Source organism: Hippocampus guttulatus, chromosome 4 (genome assembly GCF_054856545.1).
Source record: "Hippocampus guttulatus isolate MCC_2025c chromosome 4, RoL_Hgut_1.0, whole genome shotgun sequence".
Lineage (NCBI taxonomy): Eukaryota > Metazoa > Chordata > Actinopteri > Syngnathiformes > Syngnathidae > Hippocampus > Hippocampus guttulatus.
Window position 1 is genome coordinate 27,115,501 of NC_141264.1, and position 25,825 is coordinate 27,141,325.

Genomic DNA, 25,825 nt, shown 5'->3' on the forward strand with positions numbered 1-25,825 from the left:
TTGTTGGTCAGGCCACACGCGCGTTCGGTTCACAAATGATGCGAGTTGTTGAAAATGGCTTCCTCTCCTTGATGAGCAAACGTTGGTCGAACAAACGCGCAATCTCCTGAAAAGTCATTTTGGAGGCACGGTACGAGGATTGCGCACGATGAGTGCAAGTGCACGAAGGTAGAAGGTACGCTTGAAACGCAAAAGCGTCGGGCTTCCTTCGGACAAACGCGTGTATGCGCGCGGGCTGTGCAAGTGTCGGTTCTTTGCATATCGATCACACCCCGGTTTTGGTTGTTCAAATTTCCTCCCACCCAGAGACAACCGGCGGAAATACAAAATGCGGTCTGTGAATGAGCGTTCAATTTATTGAGGCACAAAAGAGAAAAATCCCAACCTCCCTGCGCGCATGCGAGAAAAGTATAGCGACCTGCAATCGAGCGTTTGCGGAGGAATTGCGGCCCACTCGTCAACTGCGCCATATCGGAGCCCGCTTGACGGTTGGCATCCTCTTCTTTTTATCCATCAAATGCGGTGCACCGTTTTTCCCCGCGGGCGTACCCGTACGTAACGGGCCGCACGGCTTGCAGAAGGTTCCATTTTGGACTCCTCGGTCTTTTCCAAAAGTCTGGAGGAGCATCATCAAGATATCTTTTGGCAAATGTGAGGCCGGCCTCGTACGACGCGCTTCGGCGACAGATGGCACGCCGTTCGGTCACAAATGTTGACTTTTTCTATTTCTGCGTCCGGTATTTTGCTGGAGCTCCGCGGCTCGTCCGCGCGGTCATTGGATGGGGCGTTGCCATGGAAACCCGGGTCACATGCGTGGGTTTCCTGCACGGCCGTCAGAGGAAGGAGAAGGCGAGGATGCTGATGATGCCGCTCGGGCCCAGGAGGCGTTTTCTCGGGCAAAAAGCGCATCTTTGACGGCCCTCTCGAGTCTTGCTGCTGCCGTCGTCGTCGCCGCCGCCGCCGCCGCCGTTGTCCCTCGAGCCTTTCTCGACGCCCTACAGGAATGAGTATAGAAATCCCCGCGGGCCTGACGGAGCTGTTGCAGAGCTTCACCGTGGAAGTGCTGAGGAACCAGCCGGGGGACCTTCTCGACTTCGCCCTGCAGTACTTCACCCGCCTCAAGGACCGCGAGAGCCGCCGCCGCCGCAGCAGCAGCAGCAGCAGCAACCGCCGCCGGGCGCTCTTGGGCCCGGATGGGGACGACCGTGGAGGGGAGCCGCCGCCGAGGGCCCCCGGCAAGGCCGTCAACTTCCTCGACGAGGCCATGCAGATCGACTCGGAGAACGGAGAAGAAGAAGAAGACGACGACGACGACGACGACGAAGAGGAAGAATTTCAAGGTACGCGCTCGACTCTCCTCCACTGCGGATGCGACCGTAATGCGCGCGGCGAGCGCTCCGGCGCCATCAAATGCTACTCGGATCAGTGGCTCATCCGAATGGAGCGTGCAAACGTCTTCCAAGGCGCATTTGTTGACGATCTCTAGCGGGCCCGGCCGGCGGCTCGCGTGTGCGTGACGTAGCGCGCCCATGCGTGAGTCGCCCAAAAAAAAAGAAAAAAAAAGGCCGGTAGATGCGCTCAAGGGGCTAGCGGGCGTCAGGGGTGCGTTGTTTTGACAGCTCCGTGTGAGCGGAGCGAGCTTAGCTCAGCAGACAATGCGGCCGAAGAAAGAAAACGCAGTCAACGTCACGGCCACTCTTTTCGATCCGCTTCAGTTACGGATTTGGGTGCAACCCTCTCCCCGTCATTTCACCCTGATGGGGGGGATTCATTTTCATCCCAGCCGTGTCTTTTTTCTTTTTTTCCCCCCTTCTTCTTCCGTTACCATCCGGCAGGGGGGCCCAGGCGCGCTCTCGGAGAGCAGCCGCCGTTTTCGAGGTCTCCCTCCCCCCCTCCGACACACTTGCTTCGAGCTCGCTTTCAGGCTTTTCCGCGGGGGCCGCCGATGAGCCGATCATTTGAATTGGCAGCATGTCGGACGAGGGAAACTTCTAGCGAGCCTATTTCCTGTCACGTCGCGAGGTGTTGGTGGACCCCAAAAAGCAGGCGGGAGGGAGGAGCGGGGTCAACTTGAAGTGCATTTGTTGTCAGCGGCTTACTTATACAGTATACCCGCGCGTCACCCCTCAGGGCGGCTGGATAAACGGAGGGAAAATCTGCGCCGTACGTCTCTTGTTTTATTAGAATTGGTGATAGTCAAGTATAACACACACAGCATATATATATATAGTGGACAAAACGGAAGTTGGAACAGATCCTTCAAAGTAAAACAGGAACTAATTGAGAGCATATTTGTCTGTTCACAACAGTATTGATAAAATACAGAAAACTACATCCTAAACAAACAAAGTCCTGAAAACGAAACGAATCCAAAGTATCAAACAAAACCATGAGTGAAGCAAAAAAAAAAAAAAAAAAAAAAACAACTACACAATGACCCGACCATGAGCGCTCGGGCCGGGAGTCCTTTCCATTTTTTTTGTTTTGTTCTTTATCAACGTAAGCCATCCAAACCGGGCGAGAAAAAGCCTCATTTTTGTTTGTTTCATTTCTTTTGCGGACACGTTTGGACCCCAAACATTGTCGAGGAGCGGCTATCGGACTGATGCGCTCACTTCGACCAACCGACTGCCGGAAACAATCCGTCCTGATGTATTGTCGCGCGGGTGCCTTGTTTCGCGGGGCGAGGCGAGGCGAGCCCGCCGAGGGCCGTTGCGCCTTCATTGTGCCGCGCGTCTTTGAAATTGGCTCGGGGGAGGAGCGCGCGGGCACTCGCGAGCGCGCAGCGGCGTCCTCGCGGAGCTCTCCATGTAAACGGCTGAATAATCCAAATGAGGTCAAGCTTTCAAAAAGAAGAAAAAGCAGCCGCCCGTTGACCGGACTGCGCATTTCTCTTGTCTTTTGCCAGCGCCGACCACGAACAGATTCATCAGAAGAGCGTCGGGTGAGTTCCGGCGTCGCCGCTTGGCAAATCTCCACCACGGGCCCCGGTGACAACCGCCGCGTCCGTCCTTTTCCTTCCGTCCTCCGTCCAAAGTCCCCGATGGAGAGACGCGGCGGCGCCTTGGCACGCCGCTTTCATTCGTTTGGTGGCCGCGTTGCTTTTTTCCCCTCGCCGTTTCTTTCAAATCTTCTTTTCCCGCCGAAACGCACGGAAATTGACACGCCGCCCTTTTGTGGGACAGTGTGCGCCGAAGCCTTCAACCCCGATGAAGACGATGAGGAGAAAGAGCCCAGGGTAAGCGCGTTACTTGCTGCGTTCTTCTCCTGGTCAGCGATGGCCTCTTTTTTGCTCCTTGTTTGTGTCATTGAACAATATTGCGAACTTACTATGGAAGCGCAGAGCTGCCAACGTGGAGTAAAAACATTTGGACTGGCGAGTACGTTGGAATTTGCCTTCGAAGGGACTTTTTCTGGCATTTGGCCTCGGCGATAGCGGTTGCGGAGGGGATGCGGCTTCTTTTCTTTCTCTATAATGCGGAATCAAGTCCCGACGCCTTCCAAAGGTGGGGCGCATAAGAATCGCAGTCGGCGCCAAAGACTTGAAAGGCCGCGCTCCGTTCTCGCTTTCAAATGTTGCAACGGAGCCGCCGGCAAAGGAGGTGGGAAATCGCAGCGAGGGATCAACGAGGTCCTCCGCGCGGTTCGTTGAAAAACGCAACCGGTTAGCACCACGGCACGTTCCGCTTTCCGTTTTGCCATCCCGCCACGGGCCATCCCGAGCATCGCTGCGGGGGGACCAAACCTCTTCAATCTCTTTTAATCATCCATGTCAACGCCGTTCTTCACGATGACATACGCGGGATTCTTAACTCATCCGGCACCAGCCAAGTCTGAAAAGACGTCTTTGGGAGCGAATGAGTTAACGGCGTGCTTTTCTTCCGGCTGCGACGCACGATCGACCTTTTCGCCCGCCGTCGGTAGCGCGTCGCCTCCAAGTCCACCGCGCCGTCCTGGCGAGGACGTTTCGGCGTATTTGCCCGAGAAAAAAAATGCATCGGCGGCTCGGCGCTCCCGTCGTTTCGGGGCAACGGAAGGGGAAATGAGACTTGCTTTGTCGGCGCCGCCGAGTGATCGGCGTCCGATCGCGACGTGCAGGTCGCCCACCCCAAAACGGACGAGCAGCGACGGAGACTCCAGGAAGCGTGCCGGGACATTCTCCTCTTCAAGAATTTGGAGCCCGTGAGTACCCCCCGTCGTCCGATAACACCGTCGACATTTATCTCTTCTCGAAGCGGAACAAAATGGGCAACCAATGTCAACAAAAAGGCTGCACGAATGTGCGGGGATGCGGTTTTGCCGATTGGGGCTCGCCCCGACCGAGCCATCGGAGGACGTCGGAAAAAACCAAAAAAAAAAACCACGCGGTCGTCGTCGCGGGCCGAAATCCAGCGCTTCCTGCTGCCGAGAGAGCGGACGAAGCGTCGCGGGCCGTCCGATCGGCAAAGGAAGAGGAGATCGACGGGCCAAGACGTCAGCGGCATCGGATGACCGACGTTGCGTTCTCTGCCTACCCAGGAAGAGATGGCGCAAGTGTTGGACGCCATGTTTGAGAAGTTCTGCGCCGAAGGCGAACGCGTCATTGACCAGGACGATGACGGGGACAACTTTTATGTGATCGAGAGGTAAGGTCACACGGCCGCCTGAAGGTCCCCCTGAGGAGGGGGGAAAAAAGACAAAATGGGACACACGCGCGGGGAGAGGAGAGACGACGGCGGCCCCCGGCCCGCGCTAACGTCAAGGGCCGGTACGGCGCCCCCCTCCGCTCCAAGCGCTTTGGCGCCACTTCCTGAGTCGAGCGACCCGACGCGCTATGACGCCGAGCGCTGTTTATTCAGCGGGATTAGCACCGGGGGCCCCCCCCCGACAAATTCGGCCATGGAGCCATTTGGCAAAAAACACTCCACATTGTACCCCGGAAGACGAAAACTCGCAACCCAGCTAGCGCGAAACGCCGTCGATTGACGGGCTAACCCAAGTGAGCGCGGATTCGGCGGCCGCCGTCGTCTCTCCTCTCCCCGCGCGTGTGTCCCATTTTGTCTTTTTTTCCCCCCTCCTCAGGGGGACCTTCAGCGTTCTTGTCAAGGCGGAGGGCGCCGAGAAGCTGGTGGGTCGCTACGACAACCGCGGCAGCTTCGGGGAACTGGCGCTGATGTACAACACGCCCAGGGCGGCCACCGTCGTGGCCGCCTCGCCCGGAGCCCTCTGGTGCCTCGTGAGTGACCGGCGCTCGGCGAGCACGTCCGTCCCATTCCGTTGCCGCGCGTCCGTTTTCATTTGAGCCGGAAGCCGGCTTTATCCGTGGGGTCGGCCCGCGAATACGACCGGCGCATTCAACAAAGATGTTTGCAAAAAAGTTGAGGAAAAGAAAACTCGTCGGCAGTCAAATCAAAGAATAACGGCAGTACACGGAGAAAGAAAGCGCTTGACTAGATGTGGTGCTGGATTTGTGTGGTGGGTGCGTTCCTTTAAGGCAGGGGTGTCAAAGTCAGATCCCGGAGGGCCGCTGTCCCGCATGTTGCAACGCACCCGCTTCAAATGAACAGCTTCAATGTCAGGCTCGCGCGGAGCTCGCCGATGATCTGCTCATTTCAATCGGGTGCGTCGCAACGGGGAGGCTTGGAAAACGTGCGGCCTGACGGCGGCCCTCCAGGACCCGACTTTGACACCCCTGCTTTCAGGGGTGGGCCCCGGTGAGTGAGTGACATGTGAGGAGCTGAGCGGTTCGGTGTGCGTCTGAGCGCGGGGGGGGGGCCTGAGTTGTGGCTCGGAGCGGCTTCTTGGCCGTATTTTTGTTTTGCCATCGTGCCTTTCCAAGCATTTCAATGTCTTTTTTTTTCTGATGCGTACGTAACGGGCGCAGATTTTCACGCTTCCTGGGCCCGCCCGCCGTAGACGTGAACCTCGAGTACTCCGGTGTCGGCTAACCACGTGAGCCACAAGGGGGCGGTAATGCGCGTGACAATCTGCTCGCCTGGCTTCAGATTTGAACGGAAGTCGTCCAGACAGCGGCAAAAATGTTTCCGATGTTTTTCTTTTCTCTCTCCCCAGGACCGTCTGACGTTTCGGAGGATCATCGTAAAGAACAACGCCAAGAAGAGGAAGTTGTACGAGGCCTTCATTGAAACGCTTCCGCTGCTCACATCGCTGGAGGTCGCCACTCTTCTTTTTTTTTTTGCGGGGGGGGGGGGGGGGCGGCTTGGCTGGCTGCGGCATGCCGTGACACTGAAAAAATCGCGAAAAGCTTATTGCTTTTCTCGACTGTATTGATTGATTTCCTGTCTTATTTTGTCTGCCCGCAGCTTTCCGAGAGGATGAAAGTGGCGGATGTGATTTCGACTAAAGTGTACTGTGACTCGCAGCGGATTATTGCGCAGGTAAAATTTGTTGCGCATCCTAAAATCGGTTCATTAAAATGTCTCCACCCCCCCCCCCCCCCGTGTATTTTTAAAAATGATTTGTCATTTGAAAAATTGTCAAATTTGAATCGATCAAGACCGAAAATGTCGCCGTTCGATAATTCCTTCATTAAATAATAACATACAAAATGAGAATGAACGATTGACACGCGTTGACGCCTCCCCCGTGAATGTTTTAATCATCGCCGATACGAACACTTTAATCTGTCCATAAATCCCAAACCGGGATCTTCCAACGTGAGCGTTTTACAGATGACACGAGTTTAAAAAAAAAAAAGAAAAAAGGGTAATAAGTGCACGCGTCCACGCACGAGACTCCGAGCGAAACGGAGCTCCCCTCCACGATCCAAAGATTGTGTCTCGGTTGAGCCGCGGCACCCGACGCTCAAGTTCCATGCCACCGACGTACGGTACAGTCCTCCTTTCCGGCGAGACGGCCTCTGGCGCCATCTTGCGGCCTCCTCACAAAGAACGGAAGCAACAAAACGGGAATTTCGGAGCGATTCGGCAAATTCCCGAGAATGGCTCCCGGGGGACAAACGCAAATGTGAAATGTGCTGGGATTCCTTTGTTCTTTGTTTGTTTGTTTATTGAACATAAAACATATATACAGTAATAATTTGACAGAAAATAAGGTAGGTAAAAAGAAAGAAATCAATCTTCATTCAACACAGTTATTATGTTCAAGGGAGTAGGAAGAAGTAAAAAAACGTATCTAGTCCTACCCCGTTATGTGTTTATATCTAATAAATCATTTTTATATCAATCGGAGAAGAAAGAAGTCTCCATTAAGGCTCCTACTTTAGCCTTAACCGTGATATTTTTACAACTTTTGGTTTGTATCGGGATTATATACTTCCACACCCTGACACTCTTGTGTCAATTTTCTCTTGTCTTCATAATGGAGATTTCAATACCTTTCTCTATTTATCAACTTAGTTCTGATTTATCATTATATTTCATGTTTTGAATTGATCATTTTGACTCTGATTGATGTAGCTTGTTTGTACTATTTTTTTGAATTTGTTTTTGAACTCGGCAAGCGATTTACTCATTTTCAGGTCCGTTTGGAGATTATTCCACAGATGAACACCTTTGATAGATACACTTCTTTGCTTGATGTTTGTTCTTGTTTTGAGTTTTTGGAATAAGTCGGTACCTCTTAAATCATAGCTGCTTTCTCGAATTTCGAAAAACTTCTGAATGTTTTGGCAGAGCGGGTTATTGTGTGCTTTGTACATTAATTGGGCGGTTTTAAAGTCAACCGGGTCATAAAATTTCATCGTATTTAATTTGATAAATAGTGGATTTGTGGGTCCCGTATATTTTGATCTATTAATAATTCGAATGGCTTTTTTTTGTAGGTTGAGAATAGGGAGTGTGTTTGTTTTGCAGGCGTTTCCACACAGTAGGTCATATATGGTCATAATAATGAAGTGTATAATGTGTACAAAGATCTCTTATTGAATACTTCCTTGGTTTTGTAGAGGATCCCGACGGTTTTGGCTATTTTTCTTTTTACGTTATCGATATGTGGCTTCCGACATAGTTTGGAGTCTATTACTAATCCGAGAAACTTGGTTTCATACGCTCTTTCTATCTCAATTGAGTTGACCTTAATTTTAGCTTGGTGTTTGATTGGTCTTGTGCCAAAAACAATTAACTTCGATTTTTTCAGGTTAAGTGACAATTTATTTCTGTCGTTCCAGTTTTTTTAATTTGTTGAATTCATTTTCTACGGTTGTCAGGAGCCGTTTCCGATTTATTCCAGAACAGTAGAAAGTTGTATCATCAGCAAATAGGACACATTTAAATTGTTTTGAGACCTTGCAGATATCATTTATATATATAAGATGAATAGCTTTGGACCAAGCACTGACCCCTGAGGAACTCCGTGAGTGATTTTCAGTTGATTCGTTTTTTTATTGTCGAGCTGCACGTACTGATATCTGTTTTCTAAATAACTTTTTATCCATTTATAAGCTACACCTCTAATGCCATATCTTTCTAGTTTTTTCAATAATCTACTGTGATCTATTGTGTCAAAAGCTTTTTTTAGATCTAGGAAAACCCCAACAGTAAATTCTTTGTCGTCTATATTAGTGGCTATTGCTTCCGCAAACTCCATAACTGCCGTTGAGGTGGTCCGTTTTCCCCCGAAGCCATATTGCTTCTCACTTAACGGCGCGTGCTTTTGTATAAAGCTATCAAGTCTGCGAGAAAATAGTTTTTCTAATATTTTTGAAAATTGTGGTGGTAGTGATATCGGTCTATAATTTGAAAACCGATGTCTTTCTCCACTTTTATAGATTGGAATAACTTTAGCAAGTTTCATTTTTGATGGAAAGATACCAGCTCTGAATGACAGGTCGCACTACATATTCTATAATCTGCTTTATTATTGTCATATCAATATTAAAGCAATCAGTTGACTTTGTCACGTGATTCTGAAACATTTGACATTCAAATGTTAACTTCATCCACAGATGCATTGGCCCATCTGTACGTTTTCAAAAGATGACCTTTTGACCTTAGGTTTGCCCTCCCCTGCCGTTCACAATACTTGCAATAATCTCCAATGACCTTGTTTGGTTGTCAGGGTGAGTCGGCCGATTGTTTCTACATCGTGGAGTCCGGCCGAGTTCGGATCACCATGAAGAGGAGCAGGGTGAGTTTCACGCTGAGGAAAAGCACTTTTGGGTTTTCCCTCGGTTTTAATTGTGCGACGGCACTCGGGCTCTCAAACTGGCGAGGCCCGTACCGCTTCATCATTTGCGAGAGATGACCTTGCCCAAAGGACTGAAGTTCAAACAAAATATTTTGTCTTCCAAGAAGAAAGTCTCCATTTTTCTTGTTTCCCTAAAGGGCTCCGATTACCGGAATGAAATCTTTTTCTTTTCACAAGCTTGGGAGTCTCCCGCATTCGCGTTGGCCGGACCCCAAAATCTTGGTGTCGGCGCTCCTCTTTAGCGCCCGTTGCGTGCGCTTCTCTGTTTGCAGACGAAAAAGGAGCAGGACGAAGAGGAAGTGGAAATCGCCACGTGCTCCCGGGGCCAGTACTTCGGGGAGTTGGCGCTGGTCACCAACAAGCCCAGAGCCGCCTCCGCCTACGCCGTGGGGAGCGTCAAATGCTTGGGTAAATGCCCTTCCGGGACGGGGCCGCGCTCGCCTGGCTTTTCTCGAGTGGCGTTTTGCAATCGCGCCGCGGATCCGCATTCCCAACTGGAGTCGACTCGACTTTCAAAGAAAGTGCCGTACGCGGAGCAAGGAGAACAAATAACAAAGGCCGCCGAGAGAGCGCGGTCAAAGTCAAAAGCCAAAGAATAGAAATGAGGTTTGTTTTTTTCCGCTGGGCAGCGAGGGGGGGCTTGCCCAACGTTCGTTCCACCCCCTCGGAGCCTCCGCTTAGTTCTCGCTACCTCTGATGGCGTCCGGGCCCACGCGGGCCCGAGGCAGTGGGCGGGAGCTGCCGGAGGGAAGGGGGGGCCGGCCCCTTTCGAGATTGGAAAACAAATTGTCGGATCTTCAAAAGTGAAGCCCCGCCACGGTAGGAGGGACGCGCTTCCTCCGACGAGCCGCAGCGTTTTGGACCAACTGGAGATGCTCGATGGAGGATCGGCTGACCCCAAAGTCAAGTACGTGGATGTCTGTGACGAAGGCACGAAAGGCCGTTTGGAGAGAAAGGAGAGGCGAGACTCGAGGCAGCCGCCCGGGATGAAAGAAGCCGGAGAGAACGACGGCGCCCGTTTGCCTCTCCGATTTCAAATCGAGATAAGGAGCCGGGGGGGGGGGGGGGGGTTGGCGACGAGAAAAACTGTTTGCGAATGTCTCCGCGACCGTTTGCAACATTGAACGAACCGTGAAAAGAAAAAAACAACATTTGGAGATGCGGCCTTTAGAGGCGCTTTGGACCGAGGGAGCGCTGGAGCGCGCATCTCGCAAAGGGCTAACGGCGTTTTCTTGCGCTCCTCAGTGATGGACGTGAAAGCCTTCGAACGTCTCCTGGGCCCGTGCATGGACATCATGAAAAGGAACATTGCCAACTACGAGGAGCAGCTCCTGACGCTGTTCGGAAGCGGCGCCGACATCGAGCAGCGGTGCGCCTGAGACCGCTCGGCGGAAGGCTTTTCGGCCGCCCCTCCCGTGTCCGCTTCCACAAAAAAAAAAAAGGGCGAAAGAAACCAACAGAGCTTTTCTTACAGGACGATCACGACGAGACGTACAGTAGGTGTTTTGCAGTCCAGTCACGTACGCCAAAGCGGAGTCACTTGACGCTCCCTTTCCATCCGCATTTGACCTTTGTTGGTGTCCCGTTTTGGTTCCGGCGTTGGCTGAAGAAGCACTTCTTTTTTTTTTTTTTTGCCTCAGACGGAATGTCAACATGCTGGGACCTCAACATTTATATTTCTGTGTTAAATGTGCGTGCCCAGTGGCCTCCTAGTATTCTTTCGCAAAAAAACTTCAGACAGATAGCGGGTATTTTTTTTTTTTTTTTTTTTTTTTAAGACTTGCCAACACAGTGTTGTCCAATTTCATCAGAAGGAAGGACATGCAATTGCTTCAGTTATTCTCATGTGTGGCCATGTTAAAAAAAAAAAAATTTGGGGGGGGGGGGGAATCCAAGTCCTGCAGATTTTTTGGGGGTGTGTGCGTGCCAGACGATGTTTATGTCTACCTCGACGACAACAATGTTCGGGAGCGCCGATCAATTTGAAAGTGAATAGAAGTGAACTTTTTTGGGTGTTGTCCACTTCAAATGAAAACAAATCAAATGTGACAATAATTTTTCGTTTCATCCCTTGCGCAGGTACTTTTTTCTTCACCGCAAACCCAGTTCACTGAGCCGTCATGATGACTGTATGTTTCACGTTCCTTGTCAATAAAAAATAAATCCACCTTTGCGTTACTTTGTTTCCTGCGTTATCCCAGCACAGTCCTTCTTTTCAAAATTTAAATGGAAGGATGAGATTTTATGGCCAAAATGTCATCCGGAGAATTAAAATATATTAACCAAAAAATCGAAATGACAACTAACAAATACTGACAAAAATCTGAAAATGTGTCAATCATACAAAAGATAACTAATATGGGGACAGAAAACGGACAGAATCGTCAAAAAAACAAACAATTAACAAACACTGAATAATATTTGACTAACCAGACAAAAGCTTGGACAAAAAATACACGGGCAAAAAAAAAAAAAAAAAACGAGCAAGAAAAGTGACAAAAACGACGAACAAATTGAGAGAAAAACCAAAAAAAAAGTCAAACAACACTGATTTTTCAGAGCAGGCAAAAAAGAAGGAAGAAAGCTGATCATTGGGACAAAGATACAGCAAAACATTCTTCGATTTTTCATGGACACGGTCGGTCACGTGGCTCAAGAATGCACGCGGACTTCCGGGCAATTTGACTGCTTTTTTCTCATGAGGGTTTTCGATTTGTGGTCTGAACGCGCTCGTCATCACCATGTTCACGTCAACTGGTTGATACGCACTTACTCATTCCAAGCATGTATTCGTATGTGAACGAGTACGCGGTGGTGTACTGGCACATAGCGTACTTGAGAACTTGCCCCATTGGCGATTTAAAAAAAAAAAAAAAAGAAGGAAAAAAAACAACTCGGTATTGTTCACGTTGTTGCCAATCAGCTGTTTGTGGGCGGCAACGGCGGTGGACTTTTGTCCAATCAGACGACGGTCAACAAACTTCACCCCGCCCCGGATTTTTTCCTCAAACGCGGATTCCAATAGAATCGCGGCTTTTGAGTTATTGACAGCGCAGTTCTCCAATGGGACGTGTTAGTTGGAGAACCTCCTCCGAGCCGTCGAGTGAATACCACAGAGAGTTGCCTAATGGCGACGCGTCTGGTAAGTGAATGTTCGCCTACTTTTTTTGGTCTTGCCCTCGAAGAAATAAAGCTCCAAAGTCATTTCGAGCGGGACAAGCGCTGACGCCGCGTGTTTGCGTCGCCGCCGAGAGACGTTAGCGAGGTTGTCAAACGGTTGTTGGACGGCGAACGGCGGGTTGAACGTCGTGTGTGTGTGCGTGTGTGTGTGTTTTTCCGCCTCTCGCGTCGCCTTGTTTATGTCACTGACAGCGATGCAAATGTGGCGAGTCAAGTCGCGGAACCGGTTCGATTCGCTTGACATCGTGTGTCCCGATGTCATTCATTAGCGAGGGGGCCAGCCAGCGAGGTTGCGTCATGCCCCAACTTGTTGACATTCTTTTGTTTACAGCGAAAAGGCGGCGAAGGACTGAGACAAGCGCCCTTCTCTATCTTTCCGCCATTTCCAGGTACTCGTTTGAAAAAGTGTCGTAACGGCGTCGTCCGTTTGAGTTGACGAGCGTGGAATTGGCACTTTGGCAGCAGTTTGTCGAGCAGGCTGCGCAGTTGGGAATGAATGAGCTCTGGTGCGCATGCGCACGAAACCTCACAACTTTCTAAACAAGACCCCCCCCCCCGCAGGCCTTAACTCTCGGTGGCACTTGCGCATGTGTGAAAATCAAGCGTCAAAAAATATATCGCACAACAAGCGGCTGGACGTCGGCGAATGCCGAACTTGTCCCCCTTCAGCCTCGTACTCATTCTTTAAAAGCCTCATGTGACAAAACCTTTAGTGCCCTTTCTGCCATGTTTAACTGCTCTCATGGCATTCAGAGGTTTGAACGTCGGTGTAAAAAGCATCGGAAACACTTTGTTCATTTGACACAAAAAGAAGGAGTAAAACGGTCAATATCTGGAAACCGCAGAGGCGACTGCGGGTACGGTACGCAAGCCGAACAGCGCCGCGTCTTGGTCAGAGGCGTTTTGTCGCGCGGCAAAGGAAGAGAGTCCAAACGACGCCGATGCACGTTTCGGTCGCCCGTGTTGTTTTTTTTAACTTTGCCCTTTTTGCCCAAAAAGCAGGTGATGTGATGACGCAATCCCAGCGAGTTGACGCCCACTCCGCCGGTTGACGATGGACGAGATGTACGACCCGCTCAAGTGTCACGAAGATTCGCCGTCCTCGCCCGGCTGCCGCATGGACTTCGGTAAGGGAGGCGCCCCCGCTGGCATTTGCGTGAGCGCCGCGCCGGAGAGCGAGCCGCGCCGCGGCGTGCGGATAGAGTGCCGTTCGCCGTCCCGCCCGCGTTTCAAATTCCCTGCCGGCGCCACTTGAAACGCGAGACGAGGGAAGCATCCTGCCGGCACCGTGAGCGTCAATGAGGGGGGAGGCCACTGAAAGTCCGCACCTTGAGGCGGCTGCCAAACGGCACGCCACGAAAGAGAAGGGGGCATTTTCGAGCCGGCTCTCTCGGTTAGCCGAAGCGACCTACGCTAGCTTGCTGTTATGACCGCAGACAAATTCATTGCGTGTTCTACACACTTGGCCGATGAAGATGATTCTGATTCTGATCGACGCTATCATCCCGAGTCTGAAATGCATCTGCTCCGACGAACGCTCCCCGGCTTAAGGCGAGCGACAAAGCGCAGGGCGACCGCGACTCCCAATCGGGGCTTTCCTGCGGCCGTCGCTCGCCCGCGAGCTTTCACCGTCTCCCGTCGCGCAGACGACATGCCGGAGCTGCGGGCGGTGGAAGAGGACCGCAGGTCGCCCGGCGTGTTCCGGCTGGGCGCCGGAGTGTCGCACCAGGAGCCCGGCGCCGGCGGCGGCTGGCTGGCCGAGCTGGCCAACATCGCCACCAGCCCTCAGAGCCCGCTGCTCAAAGACGCCCCCTACAAAAGGTGCGCCCTTTTCTTTTTTTCGCTCTGGGGCCGGGGGGGGGGGGGGGCGCGCTTGGCTCAAGTGGAGGTTGGGACCCCGCAAGTATCGTCAACCGAGAACACAAAAGTATTTTTTTGTTTTGGTCTGGCTGAGTTTGCCCTTTTTGCCCGCTTTTTGTCATGTTTTGTCCATTCTAGTTGCATGCTTTCCCCCATGTTTTCTCGTCAGCTGCTGTCTTTTTGGTGGGGGGGGGGGCATTGTCATTTTGACCAACAATTGTATATATATCTATTTTTGTATTCGATTTTATTTTTAAAGTCAAGATTTTTTTTTGACAGCACATCTGTGTCTATTTTTCGCCCACCGATCGATCGGCCCGTTGTAGGAGTCGCTTTCCTGGCGCTGTCAGGGAGTTTGAACGGCAGTCGCATTTTTGCTCCTATGGCGAGGCCCGAAAAAAGGGCCCGAGCTCACTCGTACGGTAACGCAAGGCACGTTGTTCTTTTCTCTTGAGCTTGCGGAGTGAGCGTTGAGAGCGCGCGACGAGCCTTTGAAGCGGGACGGCGGAAACGCTTTCAACCCGTCGCCTTTGTCGTGCTCTTTCCTCGGACCGACAGGTCGTCTCCGGTGCACATCTTCGGCAACAGCAGCAGTCTCCATTCCTACGCCCGCCCCCCTCTGGCCAGCAGCGCGCCCACCCCCTCCAGAGGTCACCTGAGGGAGCGCAGGCGCGTCAGGGTAACTCTTGTCCTCGCTTTGTTTTTTTCCGCCGGGCGTCGCTCTGACGCCGGGTCGTCGCCCCGCTCCGCAGGCCAGCAGCGAGTCCGAGTCGGGCGTCTTCTCCATGTCGTCGTCCTTCTCCGATGACGAAGACATGGCCTGGTCCCACTCGTGGCCGTCCACCGCCTGGCACTGCTTCCTCAAAGGTTCCTCCGCGACACGCCACCGCCGGGCTCCTTCCCTCCAGACGGCGAAAAACGCCGCCTGCTCGCGAGCAGCGCCGGAGTCCAATACAAACACGGCAAAGCAGTCCGTTCGCCCTCCGCTTTCTTTTTTTTCCGTCCGATTTGCGATCGGGGCTTGCTTTGCCAGATATTTGCAGTTCTTCTCGCACCTTGGCGTTTTTCCAAACGTTTTTTGCCGGCCGAGTCCAAAATTGCCTTTGCGTTGGCTAGCTTTCGCGCCAAAGTCTGAAATGTATCTTTTTTTGCCCTTCTTCAGAAGAAGTTTTGTCTGCGTTTGATCCGTGATTCTGGCTGTTATTTTGTTTCTATGTGCGACATACGGATCGGCCCTTGTCCCGTTTGGATCCGTTTTTGTCCCAGATTGGCGCCGCCGCATTTGCCCGATAGTCTTTTTTTTAACCTTTTTGTCCGAATGCGATCCGATTTGGTCGTGGTTTTTTTCCCCCTATTTCCATCGTCAGCTTTGTCAGCGATGGCTCGGCGACTCCCCCCCCACCCCCTTTTTGCACAAACTAGCTTGTCGCACTCCATTCGTAAGCCCGAAGCCACGAGGGAAAGGCGGCCCGCCGCAAATGTAGTCGCAAGTCCGCCGGGGCTGAGACGATTTGGTGCGCGGCAGGAACCCGCCTGCGCTTCCATCGCAGCCCAAACGTGGAGTGGCAGGAGGCCGACGAGCTGGTCGATTCCGACGAGGATTGGGACGACGAGAGCCTGATGCCGTCTTGCTCCTCGCTTCAGGTTGGTCGGTTCGTTTTCCCGCCGCCGAACGCCAGGGCGGGGCCGGTCTTGAGGCCAAGGCGCTAACGAAGAGGCGCTTCCCGTTCTCGCCAGGGAGGGCGCCGGCTGCCGCCGTTCAAAACGTGAACGGAATTCTCGTCGGGCGACGCTTTCCCGCCACCTCGCCTTAAACGAGTTCCCTCTCTGACATGTCTCGGTCTTTTTTATGGGCCAAGTCTGCTCGTGTCGTTTTTGGGGGCCGAGTTTGGCCGCCTCCTTGTTGAAGACGGGATTTTTTGTTTTTTTGCCCCAACTGAAAACAAGCGCGGGGCCGACGGCGTTGATGGTCAGATTGTTTTATTTTTGTCGGTCTTCGGGGTCCTGTTTTGTCTTCTCGGTCCGCGTTGCGTTTTTGCCCGACGGCCCGCGTTTGTCGTCACTTCCGCCTCGACGTCGTCTCGCTCCTTTTGGAGGAGCCGCGCCGGATTTGTCCTTTTGCGCCGTTTCAGAGATTCGGCTCGGAGGGCTTGAAGCTGATCGGCCACGAAGAGACGCTGTCCGACGGCCGGGCGGTGCTCCAACTCACCTTTGACCCCGGCTCCCCCGAAGACGGCCTTCTCGGCGCCGAATGCCGACTGGACCATCCCTTTTTCGTGCGGGGCAAAGGTACGGCCGCCGCCGCCGCCGCCGCTCGGCATCTGCCGTCGGGGTGATTTCGCGGCACCTTGCGCCGTCAGGGTGGGCCTCCTTTTATCCGAGCCTCACCGTGGTGCATCACGGGATTCCTTGCTACGAGATGCGGCTGGGGGACACCTGCCTGCCGCCCAACCACCCCGACGCCATTAAGTGTGACGACTCGGTGGTTTTCGATACCTTCAGAAGGTAAGGGTGCCGCCAACTTGGAAAAATGCAAAGTCGCCATCCGTCCGTCCGGGTCGCGGCCGAGTCCGAGTCGAGTGACGGCCGACGCGCCCGCCCGCCTCGCAGTTACGACTTCACCCCGCTGGACTCGTCGGCGGTGTACGTCCTGAGCAGCATGGCGCGCCAGCGCCGCACCTCCCTGTCCGGCGGCGGCGGCGCCAGTCCGGACCGCGACAAGGCGGAGCGCTCGGCCTCCCCCCGCTCGGCCAGGGGCCGGGCCTCGCCCGCCGCGCCCGCCAAATGCAAGCGGCCCATGAACGCCTTCATGCTCTTTGCCAAGAAGTACCGAGTGGAGTACACGCAGATGTACCCGGGGAAAGACAACCGGTAAGACCGCCGCCGCCGGACCCCCCGCCCCCCCGCCGTCCAGAGACGCTTTGCCAGACACGGCCGCCCGCTTGCCTCGCAGAGCCATTAGCGTCATCCTGGGCGACAAGTGGAAGAAGATGAAGGGCGAGGAGCGGCGCTCCTACACCGCGGAGGCCAAGGCTCTGGCCGAGGAGCAGAAACGCCTCAATCCCGACTGCTGGAAGCGCAAGAGGACCAACTCGGTAAGCGCGGCCGGACCTTTCGCCTGCCGTCGCCTCGGCCCGGAGAGTCACGCTGCGTGTGTGTGCGTCCCGTCACCTGGAAAGGGTTCCCAGCAGACTTGAGAAGACTCCCCCGACGGAGACGCGCCCCTCGACGCCCGGCACGTCGTCTCCGCCCGCCCGCCCGCCGCGCCTTTCGCACGGAAAGCCCAAAGCGGGGCCCACGTCGGAAAGTAGTCACTAACCAAGTGCGTCGATTTTCTTACTCTGTCGCTAATGCAAAAGGACCTCGTACGCCTCTTTGGGTAGGAATCGACCTCCTGCCTTTTTCTTCTTCTTCTTTGCTCCGGATTTTAGCCGGCGGCGCTACGCGCGCTTCGGTCTCGCGAAAGCCGACGCGGGGATTGCACGGCCGCCTTTCTCTCCTGGCCCCGCGTGCCGTTTGTCAGCGGGTGGCGCAAAGCCTTTCGCTCGCTTTTGATAAGAATGTCGCGCAAGCCCCTTTTCCGCCATCCGCCCGGCACGCGTAGCCCACGGGCGCCGTAGCTCGACCGCCGAGCGTCCCCATTGCGCTTTATATCCCGACAAGTCCAGAGGAGGCGGGTCGCCGGGTCGGGCGCTAAAAGCAGACGGCGACCGTCCGCCCGCGTTTCACCGAATACGCTACAAAGGCAAGATACTTTGGCCGGGCGGGAAGCTTTCTTTTTCGTTCCGCCAACGCCCAATTGTACGGCCAGAGTTGAGGATTGCTCATCGAAGCCCGCCGGGAACGTCCCGCGGGTGAGCCGGCGTCTCAAAGGACCTTGCCTGACCGGTTCGGTCACCGCTCCCGAGCAAAGCCGGCTTCGCCCCCGACGCTTTCCTTCCTCGACGTCGCGTCGCTCGGCACTGGGGGCGCCGGACGCCGTTGAAGAGCCGAACAAAGGCCGCCTGGCCCGGCGTTTCTTGGAAGGCGTCGTCGCCGCCGCGTTCCAAGTTTGCTCAAAGCGGCCAATATCTTGTCTTTGTGGCGTCCTCAATGAAATGGAGCTTGAACACGATTGCAATGTATTTTTTGTTTTTTTGTTTCGGTAACTCGGCGTCCCGCCCCGCGCGGTATCGGCTTGGTCACGACGGCGCACGTCCTCTCGAACGATCCGGCCTTTGCGGCGGGGCGGAAATGCGCCGGCGCCGCGCCGCCGCTGCCCGACGGCCGCGTGGGCGCTTTCGGGTCGCAACCGTGTTGATAATGTACAGATTTCGCAGCCGGGAATTGCACACCCTATCTTTGTATCATATTATAAATCATTTTTGTAAACCCCGCACGGGCCCTCTGGTGTGATTTGTGCTCTTGTGCTCAGATGACGTCCGTGGCCAACGATGGCGCGTCGTGATATTTTTTTTTCAACGAATGGGAAGGACGGTCTTGCGTGACCTCACTCGTTCACACGATTGACACGGATGACCGTCATCCGTGAGGCGCGGTGACATCGCCAAAGGTCATCGGAGCACATTTCTTCTTTCGGCAATCGTTGGGACCCAAAAAGGCGCCGACACCTCATCTCTGCGCCATAAGCGGACTTGCGGCTGCGCCGCCAACATCTTCTCAAGCGATATTCCACTAATCGCGCATCATATTCACCAGAGACGCCGACTACGATTAAAGCTATTCGAGTAGATCGGGCGTCCCCGATCAACGGCGCCGGGCCGCTCGGAGCCGTGGGCGGAAAAGCGCCCGGTCCCCCTTCCCACGTTGCTTTGGGACTCGAAATCAATCGACGAGGGCCGAGAGAAGAAGCCCGACGCGGGCGAACGGACCGAACGCCAAACGAGCCGCGGCGGGGCGGCCGCGACTTCCGAAGATGAAGCGAGCGAGGGAGGAAGCGCTCGCGCGAAACGGGAGAACCTCTGCGGCTACTGTACTGTCCTGCATTTGGCTCTGCCCGACCGACGCTCTTGTTGTTGTTGTTCTTCCGATCAAACGCTACGATTGTTGGCGGCCAGCTCGCGGAACCCGGGCGCTTCGAGAAGCGGTGCCGTTGGGCCTAATATTTGAAGATGGCGCGCGAGCCATTTTGAAGCGAGGCGAGATTGACGAGGCATCGCATGGCGCGCACGTCCGCAAAACGGGGAAGGGAACTGGGCAACCGACCGCCATTTTCGTGGGACAAAGATGAGCATTTCCAAAGGGAAGGAATGGGCAGTCAGTCGCCAATTCCGAGCACCCGAGCGGCACATTGCCAGCGCTGCAGACAGAGGGCGCAAACTTGAAGAACACGGCTGAATTCCAAGTCCGCTGATTGATTGTCGCCTACTTGCTCGGCAAAAGACGGGATGGCTGTGCCACGACTGAGAGCGACGCGTTCGCCAGCCAAGTGGCTCTGCCAGCCTTCGTGAAAGAAGAACAACGCTCAGGTAGGGTGTGAGGGGGAAGCCATCAACAAACAAAGTGACGCGAAGCCTCCTCTCGTTTTATGTGGAGAGGGAAGAAACGTCACCTGTGCTGTATGTTCCACGTACGTACGGCACATTGGACGATTCAATTGAAGGCTCGCGACTGTGACAAGGAGGCATTTCGGGGCAGCAAGTTGCATTTCCGTGGCATCTCCGGCCATGAAAATCCGAATGAGTTTGTTCCACAAAGTCCGACTGAAACCAAGCGATCGGAAAGAACGGCAATCCGATTGGTGCGCCAATTATCGCGCGATCAGACGGCCCAGCCCGGATAGCGTCGCCCGACCTCGGCTTTCATTTGACTTCCGGGATCCAAAATGACGCGAAGGTTCCGCCGAAGGCACTCGGCTCGCTGGGGTTTTGGCCACTCGTGAATCCAAAGCCATGTTTTGCGGCCAAAGCCTTCGGCGCTGAGTCTTTTGCTCCGAAACGAGACGCCGTGTTGACGGGGGCGCTTTGCCTGCAGGCTTTTGTTTTCTTCCGCGCCCACACCTTTCTAAAAAAGAAAGGAAAGAAGCTTGCCGGCATTGTGAATGTCGGAAAGAAGAAGCGAAGCGCCGTCTGCTTGCGCCGTGAAGGACTTTTACTCCGCGCTCGTCGTCGCGCGGTTGGAGAACAGACAAAGTGCGCATTTCAAAATGAGCCGAGGCACACCTGGGCAAGAATGCCCTTTTTTTTTTTTTTTCCAATTTCATCTTCTCATCAAATTCTTCATTTGGACCAAATACCCTCATTTCATTCACTTTGAATTCAATTCAACATTTTTAGAGGATCGCATTTTGTTTTCCCTTTTGAAAAAAGAACCCCCCCCCCCGAAATGTCCAAGTCAAGACGGCAGACACCCCAAGACCAAATTGTAAAGCAAGCATTGTTGCTTCCCATCGAGTGGAGACCAAAGGCGCCTTTCTGCAAAATCGATCCAAATCGCGAATTGAAAGCGGTCAAAGGCCGGCGCCGGCGAAAGCCGATCTTCCCGGCAGGCGAAGGCGATGGCCCGGCCTCCTCTGGGGAACGGGAGACTGCGCCGCCATCCTCCGGTTGCCAAACGCCCCCGCCTGGCGGGCCTTGGGAAAGCGAAGTTCAAGAGGCCGGACCTTTCCGGAGACGAGCGCCCGGGCTCGACCTCCCTTCTGGCTCGGCCGCGGCGGAGCATTCGGGGGTGGGGGCGGGAGGGGGCGCTCTCCATCGCCGATGTTTTCTTTGTACTTTGCCGGCGGCGCGGGGAGGGCCGGGCGTCCGGCGCGCGTCGGCGTCGACTGATTTATTCACTGCCAATTGAAACGGTGGCCAATTGAAAAGAGGCCTCCGCTCGCCATTTTATTAGGAGCGGAAAAATGCGCACCGCCCGCTAAAGCCGAGACGGAGCCAACCGAGATTGTTTGTCTTACCATCGGGGAATTTGTCTGCATATGTGCGCCGAGAAAGAGTGTGTGTGCGGGGGGGGGTTTGCATCTGAGAGCGCTGCAGGATCACCGCAGGGGGCGATTGAAAGCACCGTGTTGGAAATGGAGGGCAAGTGGCCAAGGTGGCGCGCAACGGGGGCGGGGGGGCGCTCAGAGACCGTCGGTGGCGGCCGATGCGTTGGACAGCGCCAGCGCTCACAAAGACGCTCGGATCGAGATGAACGTGCTCGGGCGCGCGGCTTCCGGGGAGGAAACGCCGCTCCAGAGGAAGCAAAGGCGAAGGAGAGACTGGCTTCTTGCAGGGGGGGGGGAGAAGGCCTCGCCGGCCACTGCGGAGCGTCGGTCACGGAAATGCCCAAAAAAAGAGGAGGACAAAGTGCCGTCGTCGAACGGCGCGGCACAGAGAACGGCAGGAGGCAAAAGCGCAGTGGTGCTTTTGCTGTTGCGTCTTGCGGCCCAACTGGTGGAGGCGGGACTTTTCAAAACAACACCTTGGTGGAGTGCTGCAGGCAGATGGCCCCGTCTCATCCATTCCTTCACTCCTCTCCTCTCTCTTTTTTTTTCTCAATCGCGTGTGACGCCGCGCTGACAAGAGCCCGCCGCTGCTCGCCATCTGCCATTCGCCATCTCTGGCGCCCGCCCGCGCGTGCTCGGATGAAACGCAACTTCTCAGCAATCTCCCTCATTCATTCATTCATGCAGACTGTCTTCAGGGTGGGGGGGGGGGGCTGCCAAAATGGCAAGCGTGTTGTCGATGGCACTCGTAATGCCAGAATCATCCGGCGCCCGCCGGCAGATCGGCGCGGCTCCGATCCGCGGGAGGCGAGTGCCGATCGGCCGCGGGTGGGGGCGCGCCCTCCGACGCCACCCGGCCCGGTCATTCGGGGGGAAAAAGACACGGGAGGGACTCTCCGAAATCAAAGCGCGGAAGGAAGAGGCCCCGTCACGACGCATCACACAAGCGGGCCGGCCAAGGAAATGGAACGCGTTTGCCTTTTGGCGCATCTCGCCGCCTCCGCGGGAAAATGGCGTCGGCGTCCGTCGGAGGCGGACGTCTGCGCCGAGCAATCGCCGCCGGTGCCGTCGCACTTGACGTTGTTCGCATCGTTGGCCGACCCCCTCCCGGCCGCCCGTCAAACCGCTCGATCGGTCCGTCCGTCAGCTTCTCTGAAAGCGCCCTTCCGTCATCGCTTCCGTTCGCGTGGCTTTTCTGCGGGTACTCTGCTTTCCTCTCACGTTCCAAACACACGCACGAATTAAGTGCAAGCGCAAACACCACCGAACTTGACACCAACGAGATTTGCTTTCTTCCTGTACTTGACTTGAGCGTGGGGGGGGGGGGGGCCGCTCGGGTTCCCCCCATTTGAAAATGGACTTTCTATGCCTGGCTTTGCTAAAATAGGATGAGGACTTTTTTTTCTTTTTTTCAACCTCCGGTGACATGAAACAGTGGTCACGTCCAGCATGTTTTGTTTTGCTTTTTTTCTCAAGAGAAGGCGTTGAAACACGGCAGGAGTCGCTCCTGGCGCCTTTGAAATCACTCCATTTGGAGCAAAGCTATTTTTGTCCTCCTCGCAGTTGTCGCGGCCGACTCGTAAGCGCCGCTCGCAGAGGGCGACGGCGCTCTATTTATGGAAATGGTGCGAAAGGAAGCCCCGAAATACCACCGGCGTATGCGTCCCAATTAAATAGGTGTCGCCCCCCCCCCCCCACCCCACGTCTCCCTTTCCGTGCGGAAACGCGAAAGGGCATTTTAATTTGCGCCGAAAGGTCACACGGCACCTTTTCGGTGTCCGATCGTCTTCTCTTCTCCCGAGACTCCCGCTCGTTGATTTCTTCTCGTCTTCGGAAACGGGGATTGTTTGCATTCGATCCATTTGTACGGACGCTGCGCCGGCGGGAAAGCCGAGTGAGCGATTCCGTTTTGAGGGGGGGTCGGGGTCACAAAAGACGATGCGTTTGTGCCGGTACAAAAGAGGTCACCGATCGTTGGCCGCCCTCGTCCCCGATGAAAGAGTTTGACCGGGGAGAGCAGCTGCGCAGTTTCCGGGAACAACCATTCCCGGGGGGGCGGCGCAAGGAGACATCCGATGGCCGGGCGGCCTGGAGGAGGGGCCGACTGTACGTGGCGAGCGCGTATGTTTGCGTGCGTGGGGCCGCGCTACGCCGGCGCCGTGTCCCCAGCGTGCGTTCCCACGCCTCAACTGACACCGCCAACGCAAACGGATGCGCCGGCCGGCCCTGACGGGAAGTCCGGCGCCTCTCGGATGCCTTGGAGGGGGGGAGGGGGGGGGGGGTCGCCGGACGGCCGAGCTTCACAGCCTCGGCGACCTCCGTTCCAATACGGTCAAAGCTCGCTTGGTCTCTGTTCTCCACCAAAAACCTCCAAATTATTTAGGCCTCGGATGACGACCGAAAATCGGTTCTCGAGCAAACTGAGCGCGCTTGAACGCGCCGCTTGACTCGTCTCGCCTTCCTTCCTCGTGGAGCGTTCCATTGTGAGCAAACGTGTTCAAGAAAGATGTTTTTTTTTTTTTAATGAAGAGCGTGCTTTCGGTTTCCGAACAGCCTTGCGGAACGGATTAAAGTGGGAAACCGAGGTACGACTGCATTTGTTCCCCGAAACGGGACGACTGTTTGGGCGAACGGGGTCGATCACATCGGGGCCTCTTTGTCTCGCCGCGCCGATCGACTCTCCTGGCGCGAGACGACATCCACCGACCGATCCGATTTCCCCCGCGTCCGCCCGGGGCCGGCGCGCCGCTCCCGGATGACGTCCGCGTTTTATTTTCCGCGCTCCGATCGGTTCTTGGGGGCAAAGCTCGTTCAAGCCCACTCGGACGAGCGACGCGCACCGGCGATTGGAATCGCCGAAGAGCAAAGAGCGCGCGCTCGGGAAACATATCCGACGGACGCGAGCAAATCTCGCCGTCCGCCAAGGCTGAAATTGTCCCCCGCTTTCGAAAGGGAGTCGGCGCGGCGAGCGAAAGCCGCGGCGTTGTTTGGACCCGGGGGGGCGCGCGTCACGGCGAGAAGGCGCGGCGCCGATGTGAGCGGCTCTTTGTCGCGCGCGGGCCGGCGGCGCCGGCGCCGCCATGCTCGTCGTTTTCCTGGCCGCGAGCCCGCGCGGCGGCCGAAAGGCCGTTCAAAGCGCTCGCCGGCTCGGCGCCGACTCAGAGCCTCGACGTGGGCCAACGCCCGCCGACCTCTTCCTCGTTGCCGCTCGCCTCCGCGTCAACGCGCGCTAACCGGCCACCGGCGGTGGCGAGCTCCGCTTTGGGGCCGATTTGATTCCTTCTTTCCATTTTCTGACGACCTTTGACCCCGACTCCCCACATTCCAACACCGATACCTGAACTTTGTACTTTTACCAAATAGGCTCCTTACTTCTTTTTCCACCTCCGCAGACGAGGAGGCCGTCGCTACGCCCGCCGGGTGTCGACGCGGCAGCTTTCGGCGACAGAAATGCTTTTCTTTTTGGACTTTGAAATGATGCACTTGAACTTCCGGGATATCAAATCCAGGGTGGGTTATTTTTTTTCCCCCTTAGGTCCACTAAATCCATCTGCACCGTGTCGTAGCAGCGAGCTAGCGCTACGGTAACCTGGCTGTCGGCGCGTCCGCTGGCCTGCTTTGGTCAAAAAGTCTCCCCTCGATGACCTCTTTGAGCTTGAGAAAGGGGGGCGGGGGGGGCGAGGAGGTCGCTCCAGCAATGGCCGGGAACTGTCAGATGCTCGGTTCATTAGGAATCCATTCGAATCGTCCTGCGGCAACTTTCACCAAGTAAAGGCCACGATGTCCGTTTTGTTGTTTTGGGCTGGAAATCTTTTGTCGGGGCAGGCCTGGACTTTTTCTGACACGCCGCATCATCTATTTTGGTCTGCCGCCGCATCGATGCAGAATTGTCGACGTCCGCGTGCCGATGCGCCGGCGGTGTTATAAATACCCGCGAGCGTTCGTTCGTTCGAGATAAAATAGGCATGGCATCGCATGACGGGACAGCTTTTTGGGAAGGGGCCACTCCATCCGTATTGGCCTCGTTCTGTCGCCGGGGCAATCCGGAGCCGGTCGCGGCGGCGCTCGACCAAAGGGAGGAAGGGTGCTTATTTGGCTCGCAAAGCCGGACTCGGAGGGAGTCGGCTCCGTGCGGCGCATCTGCGCCCCCCCGCCCCAAACTGGGACGCGCGCTTGGCCAGAACACGCATCAAGGTGATCGTCGTCATCACGCAAATGCGCACACTTGGCGGCCGACGGCCGCGTGCAGCGTATCCATGTCTGCTAATTGGGGGGGGGGGGGGAGCCGAATGAAATATTCAAGGCGCTGAGGATTCTTGGGAATGGCGGGGCAAATTGGAGCATTTTCCTTGGCCATCACAGTCTCCGCAAACGGATCTTGAGCGATGATCCGGCAGTGCGCCGGGGGCCGATTCTTCTTCCCCGCTCGGCTCGGAACCCGGCGGGAGCCGACAGCGCTCGCCGTTTCGGAACGACTCGGCGTGGCGTGATACGCGCCAGAGGACGGCGAGGCCGACCGTCTCCGGCCGAGGCCGACGGCCCGTCGCGTCGTTCGCGCGTCCCGCTTCGGTTGCCCCGCCGTCAAGGCCCCGTCATTTGCCGCTCTTAATCGGGCGAGAAGTCTGAGCGCCGTCCTCAAGAGCGCAAATCAAAGCGTTGTGGCACATCGGCGCCGCCGCCTTCCGCTACTCACCATGCAAGAGCCAACATTGC

General features: G+C 55.3%; 2 protein-coding genes across 13 annotated transcripts; both read left to right on the top strand.

Moving 5' to 3' along the window:
• The first annotated feature begins 332 nt into the window (after positions 1-332).
• On the top strand, positions 333-11,315 carry prkar2b (protein kinase, cAMP-dependent, regulatory, type II, beta). 4 transcript variants are annotated; one of them, XM_086110252.1, is made up of 11 exons: positions 345-1,340; positions 2,909-2,944; positions 3,186-3,238; positions 4,099-4,182; positions 4,519-4,625; positions 5,062-5,215; positions 6,052-6,153; positions 6,303-6,377; positions 9,019-9,087; positions 9,420-9,555; positions 10,393-11,315. In XM_086110252.1, exons 1-11 carry the CDS (start codon positions 1,004-1,006, stop codon positions 10,524-10,526), a joined length of 1,287 nt encoding a protein of 428 aa, XP_085966378.1. In that variant the 5' UTR covers positions 345-1,003; the 3' UTR covers positions 10,527-11,315. The 4 variants fall into 4 exon arrangements, with proteins under 4 accessions (XP_085966376.1, XP_085966378.1, XP_085966377.1 ...); XM_086110250.1 differs by having other exon boundaries at positions 333-1,340; positions 9,420-11,315; XM_086110251.1 differs by having other exon boundaries at positions 1,037-1,340; positions 2,909-3,238.
• Positions 11,316-12,183: 868 nt separating this feature from the next.
• Positions 12,184-18,563, top strand: hbp1 (HMG-box transcription factor 1). Of its 9 annotated transcripts, XM_086110287.1 has the most exons (12): positions 12,185-12,289; positions 12,659-12,716; positions 13,327-13,454; positions 13,974-14,148; positions 14,746-14,866; positions 14,940-15,054; positions 15,713-15,831; positions 16,320-16,476; positions 16,548-16,692; positions 16,798-17,058; positions 17,141-17,282; positions 17,367-18,563. In XM_086110287.1, the coding sequence occupies exons 3-12, from the start codon at positions 13,382-13,384 to the stop codon at positions 17,382-17,384; spliced, it is 1,326 nt and encodes a 441-aa protein (XP_085966413.1). In that variant the 5' UTR covers positions 12,185-12,289; positions 12,659-12,716; positions 13,327-13,381; the 3' UTR covers positions 17,385-18,563. The 9 variants fall into 9 exon arrangements, with proteins under 9 accessions (XP_085966405.1, XP_085966413.1, XP_085966408.1 ...); XM_086110279.1 differs by having other exon boundaries at positions 12,184-12,289; positions 17,141-18,563; XM_086110282.1 differs by lacking the exon at positions 12,659-12,716 and having other exon boundaries at positions 12,194-12,289; positions 17,141-18,563.
• The last annotated feature ends 7,262 nt before the right edge of the window (positions 18,564-25,825 follow it).

Coding starts and splice junctions, on each gene's coding strand:
- prkar2b (XM_086110249.1), top strand. CDS start 1,194: ATGGGGACGACCGTGGAGGGGAGCCGCCGCCGAGGGCCCCCGGCAAGG. Junction 3,239..4,098: donor ATGAGGAGAAAGAGCCCAGG/GTAAGCGCGTTA, acceptor CGCGACGTGCAG/GTCGCCCACCCCAAAACGGA. Junction 6,154..6,302: donor CGCTGCTCACATCGCTGGAG/GTCGCCACTCTT, acceptor GTCTGCCCGCAG/CTTTCCGAGAGGATGAAAGT.
- hbp1 (XM_086110279.1), top strand. CDS start 13,382: ATGGACGAGATGTACGACCCGCTCAAGTGTCACGAAGATTCGCCGTCC. Junction 16,693..16,797: donor GTTTTCGATACCTTCAGAAG/GTAAGGGTGCCG, acceptor CCCGCCTCGCAG/TTACGACTTCACCCCGCTGG. Junction 17,059..17,140: donor TACCCGGGGAAAGACAACCG/GTAAGACCGCCG, acceptor CTTGCCTCGCAG/AGCCATTAGCGTCATCCTGG.